This window comes from Eptatretus burgeri, chromosome 7 (genome assembly GCF_056783735.1).
Source record: "Eptatretus burgeri isolate ZD-2024b chromosome 7, Ebu_testis_v1, whole genome shotgun sequence".
Classification (NCBI taxonomy): Eukaryota; Metazoa; Chordata; class Myxini; order Myxiniformes; family Myxinidae; genus Eptatretus; species Eptatretus burgeri.
The window spans coordinates 27,208,628-27,223,627 of NC_140967.1; the positions used below are offsets into that span (position 1 = coordinate 27,208,628).

The 15,000-nt window shown below is 45.2% G+C and overlaps 1 protein-coding gene across 8 annotated transcripts in view; it reads left to right on the top strand.

The window, feature by feature from the left end:
• The window catches only part of LOC147022875 (mechanosensitive cation channel TMEM63B-like), a 117,838-nt gene that overhangs the window by 93,864 nt on the left and 8,974 nt on the right, over positions 1-15,000 (top strand). For all 8 annotated transcript variants that reach the window (XM_085887782.1, XM_085887789.1, XM_085887783.1 and 5 more), the window contains 8 exons: positions 3,356-3,464; positions 3,558-3,691; positions 3,802-3,924; positions 4,134-4,287; positions 4,394-4,500; positions 7,936-8,022; positions 10,593-10,658; positions 14,917-15,000. The exon at positions 14,917-15,000 is cut by the window's right edge and continues 79 nt beyond it. In XM_085887782.1, coding sequence (XP_085743908.1) covers positions 3,356-3,464; positions 3,558-3,691; positions 3,802-3,924; positions 4,134-4,287; positions 4,394-4,500; positions 7,936-8,022; positions 10,593-10,658; positions 14,917-15,000 — 864 coding nt within the window. The remainder of the gene's footprint in view (positions 1-3,355; positions 3,465-3,557; positions 3,692-3,801; positions 3,925-4,133; positions 4,288-4,393; positions 4,501-7,935; positions 8,023-10,592; positions 10,659-14,916) is intronic.

Genomic DNA, 15,000 nt, shown 5'->3' on the forward strand with positions numbered 1-15,000 from the left:
GACCCGAGATCCCCCCGCTACAAGGGTGGATGGAGAATAGGGTGCTCCCCTGGTTGTTCCGTCTGGGTTCGCAGACACGCACGGGGGGGGTGGTCGTTGCCCCCTCCCACCGGACCTCCAATCACGGATGGCCACCATTTTCCCCCACCAAACCAATCAGGAGGCTCATCACCTCAGTGCCGGCTCCACCCCCCACAAGGTGGAATGTTCCTCCCATCCTATGAAGGGAGGCCACTGATCGCCCGACAACCCCTTGTCCAATCCGGAGGTTGATCGCCTTAGAGCGGATCCCTCGACCCCGCACGGGAGGAGGGATAAGGAAGATCGCGAGCTGTCTCCGGGGTTCTCGCTTCGTTGGTGGAGTGTCTGGTTCGGGGGTTCTTTCGGTGGTCTTCTTTTCGGTGGTTCTGTGGTCCTGTGCTTGGTGGTTTGCTCAACGCAGCTGGTCTCATCCTGGTTCGCCCGACACGGCTGGTCTCATCCTGGTTTGCCCGATGCGGCTGGTCTCATCCTGGTTCGCTCAACGTGACTGGTCTCGTCCTGGTTCGCTCGACGCGGCTGGTCTCATCCTGGTTCGCTCGTCTCGGCCAAACCGCACGAGGCGGCCAGGTATCCGGCCAGACTCTGACCCTCAACTCGCCTTCCCTCCGAGCTGAAGGGCTGAATAAAGGCCAATTGGCCCCATTTCTTTTTGTGTGTGTGTGTGTGTGTGTGTGTGTGTGTGTGTGTGTGTGTGTGTGTGTGTGTGTGTGTGTGTGTGTGTGTGTGTGTGTGTGTGTGTGTGTGTGTGTGTGTGTGTGTGTGTGTGTGTGTGTGTGTGTGTGTGTGTGTGTGTGTGTGTGTGTGTGTGTCCCGTCTTTAAGTAGAATTGTTAAGTGCTTTTGCTCACTGTACATTGCCTGCATATTATAGTCGTGATAACTCTGCTCTGTGTCTCCCTCCCTATTATAAATAAACCCCGTGTTAAATGTACCAGTTTGTTGTTTGTGCTTTCTTTCATTGGCCCAGTATGGTTCAGGCTTGAAAATTAGGGAGGCCGATTGTGCCGTAAATTTTTATTTGGACCGGCGCGGCTTTGGTAATTTCCGCTCGGTTACGCCGGATTCGAGTTGGTAACAGTGACTGATCGGACAAAGCCGGCCCAGGGTGTGGCACTGTGGCTTCCCCGGTAGTTGGATGGCGTGAGTACTTAGGTAAATTGGAATAGACAAGTGGACCCTACCTCACGCCGTCAAAATATTGTTACGAATCTGGAAGCCATGAGCACTCAACATACAGGTCCTATAGAACAGTTGTATCGGTAAGTCTGTTTTTTAGTTAGGGTCCCCGTCCCTCGTTTAATGGGTGAATAAATGTGCATGCGCTGCGAGTTATTTTAATAGTTACGATTTTTACATCACCCACAACAACAACTACGGCTACTACATCTTCAACTACAACAACAACAACGCCATCTTCGCTCTCACAGCGACAACCCTCTGCTCCCGGCATACTCCGCACGCTCGCTGGAATGCGGGCATATTCGGAATTCGTTTGGGGATGGAATTCCATTCCCAAATATGGTCATGAACCGGTTCGCTTGGCTGCGCGCCAAATAAGGGAATGCGTCGTGTCCCACCCACTGAGAACGGGCCACGATGAGCGGACTGAATTCCATGCCCAAATATGGTCATGAACCCGTTCGCTTGGCCGCGTGCCCGAGAGCGGGCCACGCTTGAGCGACCGTGCCCGAGAGCGAGCCAGGCCCTGAGCGGAACCGTGCCCGAGAGCGAACCACGCCTGAGAGCGAGCCACGCCTGAGAGCGAGCCACGCCTGAGAGCGAGCCACGCCTGAGCAAAGCGAGCCACGCCTGAGCGAACCGCGCCCGAGAGTGATAAAAAGGAACGGAGAGGAAAGAATCTGGTGGATCTGCTCGAGCGGGTTGGAAAGAATCTGCGCCCGTCTTCACCAGCGCGTGTTCTGGTTCCCGTGTGGATCTGCTGGAGCTCAGAGAGGAAGAATTCGCGCCTGTTCAAAACGCATCTCTCGAGGCTGGGCGAAAGGCATCTCGTCGCTGGCGTGCTCTGGTTCTCGGCTCGGCTTGTGGCTGGTGTGGTCTGCGTCTGGCTGCCCTGGTTCCTTCTTGGCCGACTGGTGCTCTGGGAAGGTGCGGACGTCGAGCCGCATGGCGCGGCCAGGTAGCCTGCTACTTTCTCGTCCTTCAGCTCGTCTTCCCTCCGAGCTGAAGGGATAATAATGACCATTTTGGGTCCGTTTCTTTTGGGTGTGCGTCTGTGTGTGGGCCCGTCTGTAAGTAGGAATTGTTTAAGTGCTCTTTGCTGTACATACTTGCATCTCTATAGTCGGATAACTCTGCTTCTTGCGTGCTCCCCCCTTTCCCCCATTATACATAAATACATTTGTTAAATGTATCAGCTCGCTTCTGTGTTTTTTCCATTGGCTTAGCATGGCGTGTGTTGGTGAATTACAAAGGCTGTTGCCGCTGTAAATGTACATTTGGGCCGGCGGAACTTCGCAACCATCCGCTCGGGTTGCACACGGGTCAGGCACGCTAACGGCTCGACTCGTACGAGGGCCGTCGAGGGTGTGAATACTCGGTAACTCGCCACATGGATCTCTAGGTATTTTGAAGATTGGCAAATAACCCTGTACCACGTGGTGGAATTATTGACGGATTCACGGTCCGGTAGGGGACCCGTACTTGTCGGAGTTTTCCGAGAGGTACGATCTAGATTCCGGGTGTTCGGTAGAGTCGACTCTACTGCCCCACCTAGCAGTCATGCTCGCAGCCAATACCATGCTCCGCAACAATATTGGCGACCACAGTCCTCTAAGCGACCCATTGACTCCGGAGTTATCCGGGGTAACGACCTTCGATTCCGGGTGTTCGGTGGGAGACGGCCCTACTGCTTCGTCTAGCAGTCGTTCCTCGCCACCGACCCCCGGCCCACAACAATATAATCACCTACTGCAGTGGGTGGGGATGTGTGATAGACCTGCAACTACATGGAAAGACCTATGGCCTGCTTGTTGGGGTTACCTGTTCCTTGTTAATCAGGTTGGCCTATTGGTGTTCCCAGATGAACTCTGGCCTCACAATTCTGGGAATGCATGTTCAAATTGCATCTACAACATGTGTTTCTCCATAGTCTACAAATGTTCTTTTAATTTCTATAAAAGTACACTGATGTGTGCTAATGTCTGTTCTGGTTTTGGTTTATGTATTACCTCCTCCATGAACCTTGGATAACTAAAACCTCTCTGTTGAGTTCTGGTACAGGACCATTCCTTTCTGGTTGGGGGAAAAAGTAAGCTTTATTGACTTACCCTTATATGCCATGCTACTGTTTGCAGAAAGAAGGCAGACAAGGCTTTGGCCTACTATGAAAAGCACCCAAATGATCTGATTCAACCGCGACCCTGCAGCCAGTTTTGCTGCTGTAATAGCTGTGGCTATGATCATGTAAAATCCCTTTGCATGTACCTTACCATTTTATTTCAACAGTGAAAGCTCGTGTTTCTGTGACGTGACCTGTTCATGTGCTGATGTTTGCAGGTGGTGGGATTAGTATATTACCAGGGGCGGTGGAAGGATCTGAGGGCCAAATGGGATGAGGAACGTCAGAAAGTCTTTAACCAACCTCTGGGGATGGCCTTTGTGACATTTAAGGAAGAGGAAATGGCTTTCCGGTAACCACTTTTTGGTCAACGAACCATGTTGCTGTTTTACCTGTTTTGGTGCAGTTCTGTATTAATCAGGTTGATATTGTTGTAACATCTCCACTCTGTTATTTTCCAAGCTTCCTGGCTGACTACAAGACTTCCCCGTGTTGCTGGGACCCCAGCCAGACGCGTTACTCATCCGAGCTACGGTCACAGAAATGGCGTGTTCGCTACGCCCCTCATCCAAACTCTATCATTTGGTTAATGTTTATTCCTATTTCACTTTGTTATCTAATGTCACCATTTCCTTTCTGGAGGAAAAAAAATATATATATATATATATACACACACACATCACTGAAATCTTAAAATAGCTATTTTCATGCAAATACAAACCATTTACGAATTGAATTGAGTGGCGATCATTTGTGTTTTTGTTGATTTTTTTTTTTTTTTTGTCTCTTGATAGGGAGAACCTTTCAGTACAAGGCTTGCTTTGGTGGGCCCGTATGTTAGTTCTCAACCTGCTTCTCTTTTTACTCCTGTTCTTTCTTACAACACCAGCCATCATAGTCAACACTATGGACAAGTTCAATGTTACTCGGCCGATTGAAAGCTTGCAGGTACGCTTGCAGATTGAGCATGGTTCAAGCATGTTAATGGTAATACGCTGTGTGATCAAGTTTGCTGTGGATAACTTCACAACCACTTTCTCTTCTTGATCCACAGAGCCCAATAATTACGCAGTTCTTTCCCACATTGTTGCTTTGGTCGTTCTCAGCACTGTTGCCCACTCTGGTGTACTACTCTGTCTTCTTGGAAGGACACTGGACCCGGTCAGCATCTGGGAGGGTGGGGTGGTGTTAGGGGGATAAATGCATTTCGGGGTTAGATGAATAATTACTGTGTGAATTGTGATATCTCCTCAATCCAGCTTGCATTTTGAAAGAAAAACAAATCTGTTCAGATAAAACAACTTGTTTTGGAGATATTGCAGGTGTCGAGTTCTTCGTTTAATGAAACAAACCAGACGGCATCAGCTCGCGTGTCCTAAAAACCTGCTCTTGCGCATCCTCCCTCTGCCACTTTCACCTGATCATTTGTGTTAGGTCATCTTCCATCTGTATGAAAGTCCACCAACATCACTGCATTACATAAAAAGGTGCAAAAACTGATCGCCTTAACTCCAGACCGACCAGCTTACTTCCATTCATCAGCACGGTCATGGAATCCATCATCGCAGTTGATATGAAATCATTCCTTATCTTATACAACCTCATCTTAGATCACCAATTTGGTTTCAGACCAGGTCACTACACTTTGGACATGCTACTTCTACTCACCCAACAATGGATGGAGGCTCTCAATGCTACATGAGATCAAGTTGGCCTCTCTGGGCATATCTCGTGCTTTTGATACAGTATGTCATCCTGCCTTGCTCACCAAACTGGCTGCCTACGACATCCAAGGCCAACTCCACACATATAGCTTTCTGACTTCCTCTACTCTCATAGCTAATGTGTGGCAATCGATGGAATCCTTTCATCTCCTCTCCCTGTCAAGACTGGAGTGCCTCAAGGCAGTGTTCTGAGTCCAGTCCTATTCCTGATCTTCATCAATGATCTCCCTGACTCGAGAAAATCCTCTATTTGCTGATGACTCTACCCTCTGCTGTAGCAACCCTCATCCTTCAGACAGGCAGGCTGCAGCCTCTTCCCTCTCTTCAGACCTTGAAAAAAAAATCACAAACTGGTCAAACACTAGTAATATGTCTTTCAACCATGACAAATCTTACACTCTCACCATCTCTCTCCAAAAGGAGAAGGAGGAGATGGGACCATACTCTGTGCAGAGCGTTGGTGCTGCTTAAGCAGTCTCCTTGGCTATTGGGCACAATCCTGGATGGGTCGCCACTCCGACACAGTATACCAGCATGCTGGCACTCATTTTGCCGACCTCGGAAAGATGACAGGCCGAGTTAACCCCACCTGGTATTAATTCAACAGCTGAGTGGAATTTGAACTCAGGACCCTAGGATCCAAAGCCCGCCACCCTAACCATTATGCCAACACCAGGCAAATCTGTCTCCGAAAGGACCGTCTGGCAAACCCTCCTATACACTTTCTTAACAATCCTCTTGAGGATGTTCAATCATTCAAACTCTTGGGTCTCACTATCATCCATGATCTTTTTGGAAAAATCACATTTCAAAGTTGGCCTTCAAAGCCAACTGCCGACTGAACATCCTCCATCACACAAAGTCCTTCTTTGGCACACCTGAACTCCTATCCACCTACAGGTTCTTCATCCACAGCTTGATGGAGTACTCTTCCTTCTCAGCTGGTTCCCCTGCCTCACATCTTTCTCAGGTTGATGCCGTGGAAATCAAGGCCTTCGAGATCATTAGAATCTCCCATGATAAAGCCGAGTATCACTTCGCCATCGCATACAAGTCGGTGGTCTCTGTCTTCTACCACCTCCTTTCTGGTCATGCTCCCTCTGCTCTTTCCGTCCTTTGTCCCCCTCCCCCTCCCCCAAATGTTGCTGCTCGGCTCACACGGTTCACCATCAACCCATTTTGGTGAAACTACCTAAATCCAGGATGACTGCTCACCTCCACTCATTTGTTCCTCTTGTCCACCCCCCCCACCTGTGGAATCAACATCCACATTCTCTTCATTCTCTCTTTTCTTCAATGTCATTCTTCCCTCTATGTTTTCAAGACAGATGTTCCCCACCATCTCATATTGCTGCCAATCCCAAACCATGATAGTTTCTACCCTTGTTGACTCCATTCACATTCCTCCTCCCTCCAATTTTACAATTTCCCCTCCTTGAAGTTTCCCCATGTGTCCATCTTGTCCACCTCGTGCATGCGTGTTTTGCGTCCTGTTTTGTCTCTGACTTCCTGATTCATCCAGCGTACTAGCTCTTCTACGAGCCTCGACTATGTTTACAAAAAAACAACAAAACAAAAAAAAACAACACAAGGGACCACAATGCCAAGGGGAAAGACATGTCATTTGAAATCTTCATTGAATTTCCCTTCTCCACGGCTAATGGGATCATATTGTATTTACTTTTTTTTTTTTTTTCTTAAGCATCAGAAGGCGTCACAATATATATTTTTGTCTCTGGTATAATGCAGCGTGTGCACTTTAACCATAAAATTAGCACAGAAGGTTCTACAAAGTGAATTCCTTACCAAGGCACTGGAGTGTTGAATGTCATTGTCAGTCGATGCAATTGTTTTTTTGTTTTTTTTTTGTTATGGCAGTTCCACGTAAACATGGATCTTCTTTCGTATACAGCAAATGGCTGCTGGGTAGCATCATTGGCTGGGGGCATGGCTGTGCTGCTGATGCAATGCCCCTTGCTGGTTTGGGCAGGAATTTTTACTTTCTTCAGGGTGCCGGCGATTACTCACCTGCTTTTTACAAAGGACACTGGGATTTTTAATGTCCACCAACTAATGCCGGCAGACAGGAAACCCAGACAATGTCCATCCGAGGGACGGCACATACATTTATGAATCGCCCTGCTTTTGAAATATCAGGATGACAGATTATAGCTGGGCAGGGATTCAAACTGAGGCTACACAGCTTAGTTGTGAGTGTGCATACTTCCAGGCCATCCTGCCAGCCCATGTAAACATGGATAAAGTTTTCCTTATCTTTTCTCCCGCACAAAGGATCGGCAAAACACAAGACCGATGACTCTCTAACGGCCACTTGGAAACTTGGCTGATTCTAAAGGCGTGCATTTTTCGAAGCATCTTGGCCATTTGTTTTCCTGAACACATCTTCATCCTTTGGAGGCTGTAGTATGATGTGGACATATAGTATATGGCAAACAAAATGCTAAAGGGTCAAGCTCTTCTCTGGTTTCATCAAGCACACTCATTTTGTATAATGTGTCCCCCTTTCCTTAAATAACAACCTTTATGTCGCCATCATTGTAACTCCTAAGCTTAGATGCTGCCAACACCACACTACAGGACATCACTTGCTAAGCTTTTGTGCTTCTTCCCCCCCCCCCCCCCCCGATGTCCCATAAGTACCAAACGATTCTTTCTGCATTTTGCCTGTTTATGAAATTTTATTCACAGATTATTTTTAATGGTTAAACTTGTGACGGATCTGTCGCATTGTTTGCAATAAAAGCCACCAAATGGAGGAGCTGTAAACTTGTACAATTTATGAAAGCTTGCATTGCAGAATAATGATTCCTTGCCCTTTGTGTAATGATTACCATTGTATTTCCTGTAACAGGTCTGCAGAGAACCAGAGTATTATGCACAAATGTTATTTCTACCTCATCATAATGGTTCTCATTCTGCCATCCTTGGGTCTGTCCAGGTGAGCCAAAACTCTCGAATCCTTCTTCACATTTTAAATGCAATTACTTTGGTTACTGGAAGTTTGGGTGGTATTTGGCAATTAACTGTGTCGCACTTATTATTTGAATTAAGAATTGCAAAGCGTGCACCCAAAGCAAAAAGTGAAGTTGAGTAATTTGTTCACTTTGTCTGTCCCGTCTGTAAACGTCAGTTTATGATCGAGGCACAACTTCATTTCAATTCGATGTTATATTTTGATCATGGATTGGAAAACGAACGTGTAGTTTAGCGGTACTTTGACTCTGAATTTGTCCTGATTGCACAGGTACAGAGAGGAGTGAGATCATTTTGTTTACTCCGTGTGCCTGTCTGGCAATCAAAAAATTGGAAATTATTCCAAACAGGAAACTTACTGTTTTTGAGGACGTCATGAAGGACACAAACAGGCATGAACAACGAATGTGACATTTTAAATAAGGTGGTGTAAAAGACGCTGCATCAACTGCGATAAACTTCTGAATTTTTTTTTTCTGCAACCTTTAAAATCCTTCTTTTATTTTAATTAAGATATGGTACGTGCTGCTTCCTTACTTGACGTTCAACATTTAAAACGTTAAGATCACGGACAAAGATTTAAAAGGTTAGGTTAGCATCCATGGGGAGGATGAAATTCCGATTTAGGAAATGCCCTGCTGAGTTCGGTGAGAAAAGCTGTGCCATTGTTGTGACATCGCTGGTACCCAGGGTATACCGGGAAGTGATGGCACTTTTCCCAACCTCATTGGCTGTTTGTCTCGTCAGTATGTCCATGCGTGTGTGTGTATGAGAGACGTATGAGTGGCAGCTCCTTTATGAGCCTTAGACCAGTTGTAAACAAATTTAATTATATACTTAAACATTGTAGAACACAACTCACCTTTTTGGCACTTTCAAAACCCTTCTGTGTTCAGCAATACTTGAACGAACAAAACTAGAGAGAGCACTCGGTAGAGCGCATACATCTGCCACATCATGCCTGATCCACAAGAACATATCGGGTCCAATACATTTTTGAAATATCATGCTATATATAGTTTTTGGCCCGATCTCTCAATGATGAAGAATCGCTTTGGAAATTAAATAATTCTCGTATCTCCATGTCCGGATTCAGATATTCACCAGAATCGAATTGATTCATCCTTGTCACACACCTGACGTGTCCACCAAGTTTCATCCGAATCCGTCCACAACATTTTGAGATATTGTGCTATATATTAGCTTAGTCCTGTCTCTCAATGGTGAAGAATCACTTTAAAAGTCCTCGTAGTCTGATCTGGATCCGATCTTCATAAAAATCTAATCACTTCATCCTCATCACACTCCGAACCTGTCCACAAAATTTCATCCGAATCCGTCCAAACTTTTTGAGATCCTGCACACAGACAAACAAACAAACAAGCAGTCATAGACTGGTACTTACGAAATCGTCAACTTGACCTCTGACCTTGTCTAATAAAAGCTGTCTCGAGAGAAAGTAGCGACGGAAACCAGAAGTTTCTACGATGATTCTGTACCAAACCATCAAAAATCGAATGCTTGACCTCACTGTGACCTTGACCTTTGACCGATTTTGACCAAAATCTAATCAGCGCGAGCCATCACCCTCCTGAATCACGTGGTGTAATTTGGCATTGGTTGCTTCTTCCGTTCTCGAGTTATCGTGCCTACAAACAAACACACAAACAAACAGAGGACGGAAGTGATCACTATAAAGATTTCGTAAGTAACAGACAGACAGACAGACAGACAGACAGACAGACAGACAGACAGACAGAAAGGGGTGAAAACATAACCTCCTTCACCATCGGTGGCAGAGGTAAAAATGCAGCATTTTACATCATCACGACTAATCAAATTTGCTGCTCGCAGACCCAGCCGATATCCTTGTTTCTCAAGACAACCTGGGGTAAGGTGTCCAATGAACTCACTAGTTGCTTATCTCGTTTCTTGTCCAAGGGAATCAAGAGTGATAGATATTGTATGCTCAGTCTAATGGGTTTGCATGTTTCGGTGAACTTTTATGAAATCATGTTAAGATGGCAACAACTGGAATTTCACTGAAATCCTGCAAGTAAATTTCATCTGCATATAGCTGACAAAGCCCTTGTCAGCTTGACTGCACCTGACCGTATCATATTGTGGAAGTTGAGCAGAGTCGAGCCTGATTAGTCGTTATATGCGAGAATTACTTATTTGGTTGGTAGCTTGCTTCTCTCTAAGCTGTCCGCTCTTAAATCTGTTCCCCAGTGAAGTCCAAAATGACGAATAACCACTGTTATGATGTGTTGCCAGCATGGAGTGTTGCATCTTGAGGCATTCAGTTTGAATGTTAGCATAAAGCTGGCTGTCCTGCTGCTTTTAGATTGTGTTTGTTAATGATTTCAGGATGTACAATATTTGAAAACAATGACGCCATCTGTGTCAATACTCTGGCCAGGTTGCCTATATTTTACAGTTCATGTTTATTACATGGTTGCACAACTTGAGTTATGTTTGCTGACAAATGTAACTTCATGTCTCTCTTCCCTGGTTTCTTACTCCCACTCCCAGCCTTAGTTTCTTCTTCCGCTGGCTTTTTGATAAGAATTTCGTGGAGGCAGGCAGTGTCCGCTTTGAGTGAGTTTGGTACACAATTGTGTTGCAGCTTTCCTTTTTGTGCTTTTGAGCTGTAAAAAAATATATATTGTAAACTGTTAGTGATTGCTGTTCAGGACTTGTTAGTATAGATTTGCCTCTTGTGCACCATTTTATACTAGAATTGTTATTGCACCATTTTAGGAATGAAGGTTCGTGCCATTAATTTTAGAATGTGCATTTTTTTTTCTTTCTTTCTTGTATACAGTGTCTAGGCTTGTGGAAGAGCTGGAACACTGAATGGATCAGGATGCAACAGGAACAAAGGAACCGGAGAGGAAGGGGGTGGGGGGCACCAACAGCGGAGTTGAAAGACAACATAGAGGAAGACTTGGACAAACAATGGCTCTGGAGAGAAATGGGGTGCATGAGATGGATATAGAAGGAAACCCACAAGCTGGACAAATTGGAAATTTGGAAAGGGGGGGGGCTTTGGAGTGTAAAGGGGGTTCATGAGGGTAACAACAATCATGGTTTTGGATTGAGGATGATCTGAAATGGTGGTGAACAGCTGTCACCTGGAGGGAAGAATGAGATTCAAGAGGATGTGGAAGTTTGTTCCACAGGTGGGGAAAAAAGAGGAACTAATGAGTGGAGGTGAGGAGTGTTCCTGGATTGAGGTAGTTTTACCAAAAGTGGTTGATGGTGGACCATGTCGCCTTACAGAAACCTGGGGGAACAAATCACGGAAAGAGCAGAGGGTGCAAGACCAGAAAGGAGGTAGTGGAAGATAGAGAGACCATGAACCTGTCTGTGATGGCGAAGTGATAGACCCGTAAACCCAACTTCACTGGAGGAGATTCAAATGAACTTGAAGGCCTTGGTTTCCATTCCATCGAGCGGAATAAGGCGTGAGGTAGACGTGCAAGCCCAAAGCGGTGAGCGGTATTCCATCAAGCTGCATATGAAGGCCTTGTATGTGTATAGGAGTTCAGGTATGCCAAGGAAGGACTTTGTATGATGGAAGATGCCCAGTCGGCGATTGGCTCTGGAGGCCAACTTTGAAGTGTGGCTTAGTGAAGAAAGATCATAGGTGATAGTGAGACCCAAGAGTTTGAATGACTGAACATCCTCAAGAGGATTGTTCTGAAAGTATATGGGAGGGTTTGCCAGACAGTCCTTTTGGAGGGAGAGAGAGAGAGAGGTGTCAGAGAGAGAGAGAGGTGTCAGAGAGAGAGAGAGAGAGAGAGGTGTCAGAGAGAGAGAGAGAGAGAGAGGTGTCAGAGAGAGAGAGAGAGAGGTGTCAGGATTGAAAGATTCATCACAAGGAAATTTGATGCAGGTGGAGGCCATTCAGCCCATCCTGCCTGTGCCACATCAACACCATTCCAATTTATCAATACAAGATCAAATAAGAAAATGCAAAATGGTTTTTTTTGTGTTTTTTTTCATTAAGTGTTTGTGGGTTTTTTTTTTGTAGTTTTTGTATTCCCCCCCCCCCTCTTTTTCAGGAGAGGGGCATGGGCTTGGGTAAAAAACACACAACATGAACCACGTAGCACCCCTTGATGAGACCCCCACCAACAGCACTCGGTACACATGCACACAATCACCCGTTAACGCTCAAACTACCGAAAAGTCTTCTCAACATCCCTATACCCCTCTATCTCCATAACTTCCAGGTACCTATCTAATTCCAATTTAAACTAATCTCCTGTTTATGCTGTGACGACCTTTCCAGGGAGACCATTCCATGCATGAACTACTCAATGAGTGAAAGTCCCCTGCCTTGCTACCGTCTTAACCCTCCTCTTCTTTACTCTCAGGCTACAGCATCTGGTCCTATCACTGTCTACTCTGTTGAATAATTCATCTGCACATATTCTATCTATACCTTTCATTATCTTAAACATCTCCATCATATCTCCTCATAACCACCTTCTTTCTAGTATATAAAGCCCTGTCTCCTTCAGCCGCTCCTCATCGCTGAGTCGAGCTAGGCCCGAATCAATCTCGTAGCCCTGCGCTGAATCCTCTCGATTGCATCTATGTCCTTCCAGAGCTACCCACAATATTCCAGATGTGGCCCTCACTAAATTCCTACACAATGTTAACACCACCTCTTGATTTATAAATGATCCCCCTCCGAACACAACCTCACACCCTATTTGCTTTACCTCCAGCTGGCTGGCACTGTGCTGCCTGCTTACCTCCCATATCTATTACCACCCCCAGATCCTTCTCCTGTGTGACATGCTCCAAAATTACCCCTTGCATCCTGTAATCTATTTTCATTGTTCTTTCCCATCCCCAACACCTTACACTTGCTCAGGTTAAATTATATCTGCCAATCTTTTGCCCAATCTATGCAAGTATCAATACTTTCCTGAATCTGATCACCCACCCCTCTGATAACCACCTTACCTCCCAGCTTTGTGTCATCTGCAAATTTGGAAAGCCTACTCTTCACCCCACTATCCAAATTGTTGATGTAAATAATGAATAGTAATGGTCCGACTACTGATCCCTGAGGTACCCCGCTACTTGCATCCTCCCAGCAAGACATCCTCCCACTCACAGCCACTCTTTGCTTCCTATCACTAAGCCAGTTTGCAATCCAATTTGCTACCTGACCAGCCACTCCACAAGCCCTCACTTTGGCTAACAACCTCCGATGTGGTACCTCATCAAATGCCTTCTTAAAGTATAGATATACTATGTCCACTGCCTTTCCCTCATCCACCCAATCAGACACTGCTTCATAGAACTCTAAAAGATTTGTTGAACAGGAACTACCTTTGGTAAACCCATGCTGACTACCTTTAATTAGTTTGTATTTATTTAAATGGTTCCTCATCTGGTCCTTAATTAACGTCTCCAACACCTTCCCCACAACTGAAGTCAAACAAACAGGTCTATAGTTTCCCAATTCTTCTCTGGATCCTTTCTTAAATAATGCTGTTACATTTGCTACTCTCCAATCCTCCGGTATCTGTCCTGACTCCAGCGAACTATTGAAAATATCCGTTAACATCTCGCTTACCTGCTCGGCCACCTCCATCAATACTCTCGGTTGTGTATTATCTGGACCCGGAGCCTCAACTACTTTTAGATATCCTAGCTGTTCCTTTAATTCCTCCACTCCAACCCTGGATCTTCTGTAAAAGCTCTTTCTCACCTCCTTGATAAATACTCTCAGCTGTTGGCAATTCCCCTGACTGTTCTTGTGTAAAAGTTGAAGAAAAATACCTGTTTAATAAGCCTGCCATCTCACTTTCATCACTAACCACTCTCCTGGTGCTATTCCTCAATGGGCCCACACTGGTCCTAACCTGTTCTTTCCCCCTGATATACTTAAATAAAGCCTTCTTATTATGTTTAATATTCTTAGCCACGTCCTTCTCATACTCTCTTTTGGCTTGTCGAGTTATTTTCTTCACTTGCCTCTGTTTACTCCGATAGTGAAATAAAAATAACTCCAGTCCTGTTATTTTAAACCTAATAAATATCTTCTGCTTCTCCTTAATGGCATTCCTTATCTCACTACTCAACCATCCTGGTCTCTTTATGTTTCTAGTTTTACACCTCATTGGAATGTACACACTCTGCACTCCACACATTTGGTCCTTGAAGGTTTCCCATTTTTCTGATGCTGATTGTCCTGTTGTTGGAGTCTCCCAATCTACATCACCCAATTTTCTCCTCATACCCTTAAAGTTTGCTTTCCTGAAATCTAATAGCCTTACCTTACTATCCTGAACTCTAACCCTCAACAGAATCTTTGGACACACAATGTTATGGTCACTTGCTCCACAATGCTGCCCAACCTCCATCTCCTCCACCATATTTGGATCGTTACTTTAAAGGAGGTCAAACGCTGCACTCCCCTCATGGGCTTAACTACAAATTGGGATATTCTCTAATATCTAACAGATATTTTCAATAGCTTACTGGAGTGAGGACAGGTAATTGAGGATTGGAGAGTAGCATCACCAAGTCCAAAATGGAGGATTTGGCATTGGAAGAAATCTGCGTTGGAAAGTTCACAGATCGGTCTCATGGAGTCACAGAAGTCCTTTTCTTTCTGATGATACTTGCTTCAAACTAGTACCAAGTTAAATGACCAGAATTTTTAGTTTTGGGGACACATGGCACAACACGCAGTGGGTGCTCCATATAATTATTCAAAAATATTTTAAAAATAATCGAAATGGATGAAACAAGAATAAAATAAAAATAAGATCCCTTTTTTTCTTTAGTATTTCCTTTCTTTAATATTTAATTCCCCACTTTACCACAGGTGTGTCTTCCTGCCCGACAATGGTGCATTCTTTGTTAACTACGTCATCACGGCAGGCTTCATTGGAACTGGTATGGAGCTTCT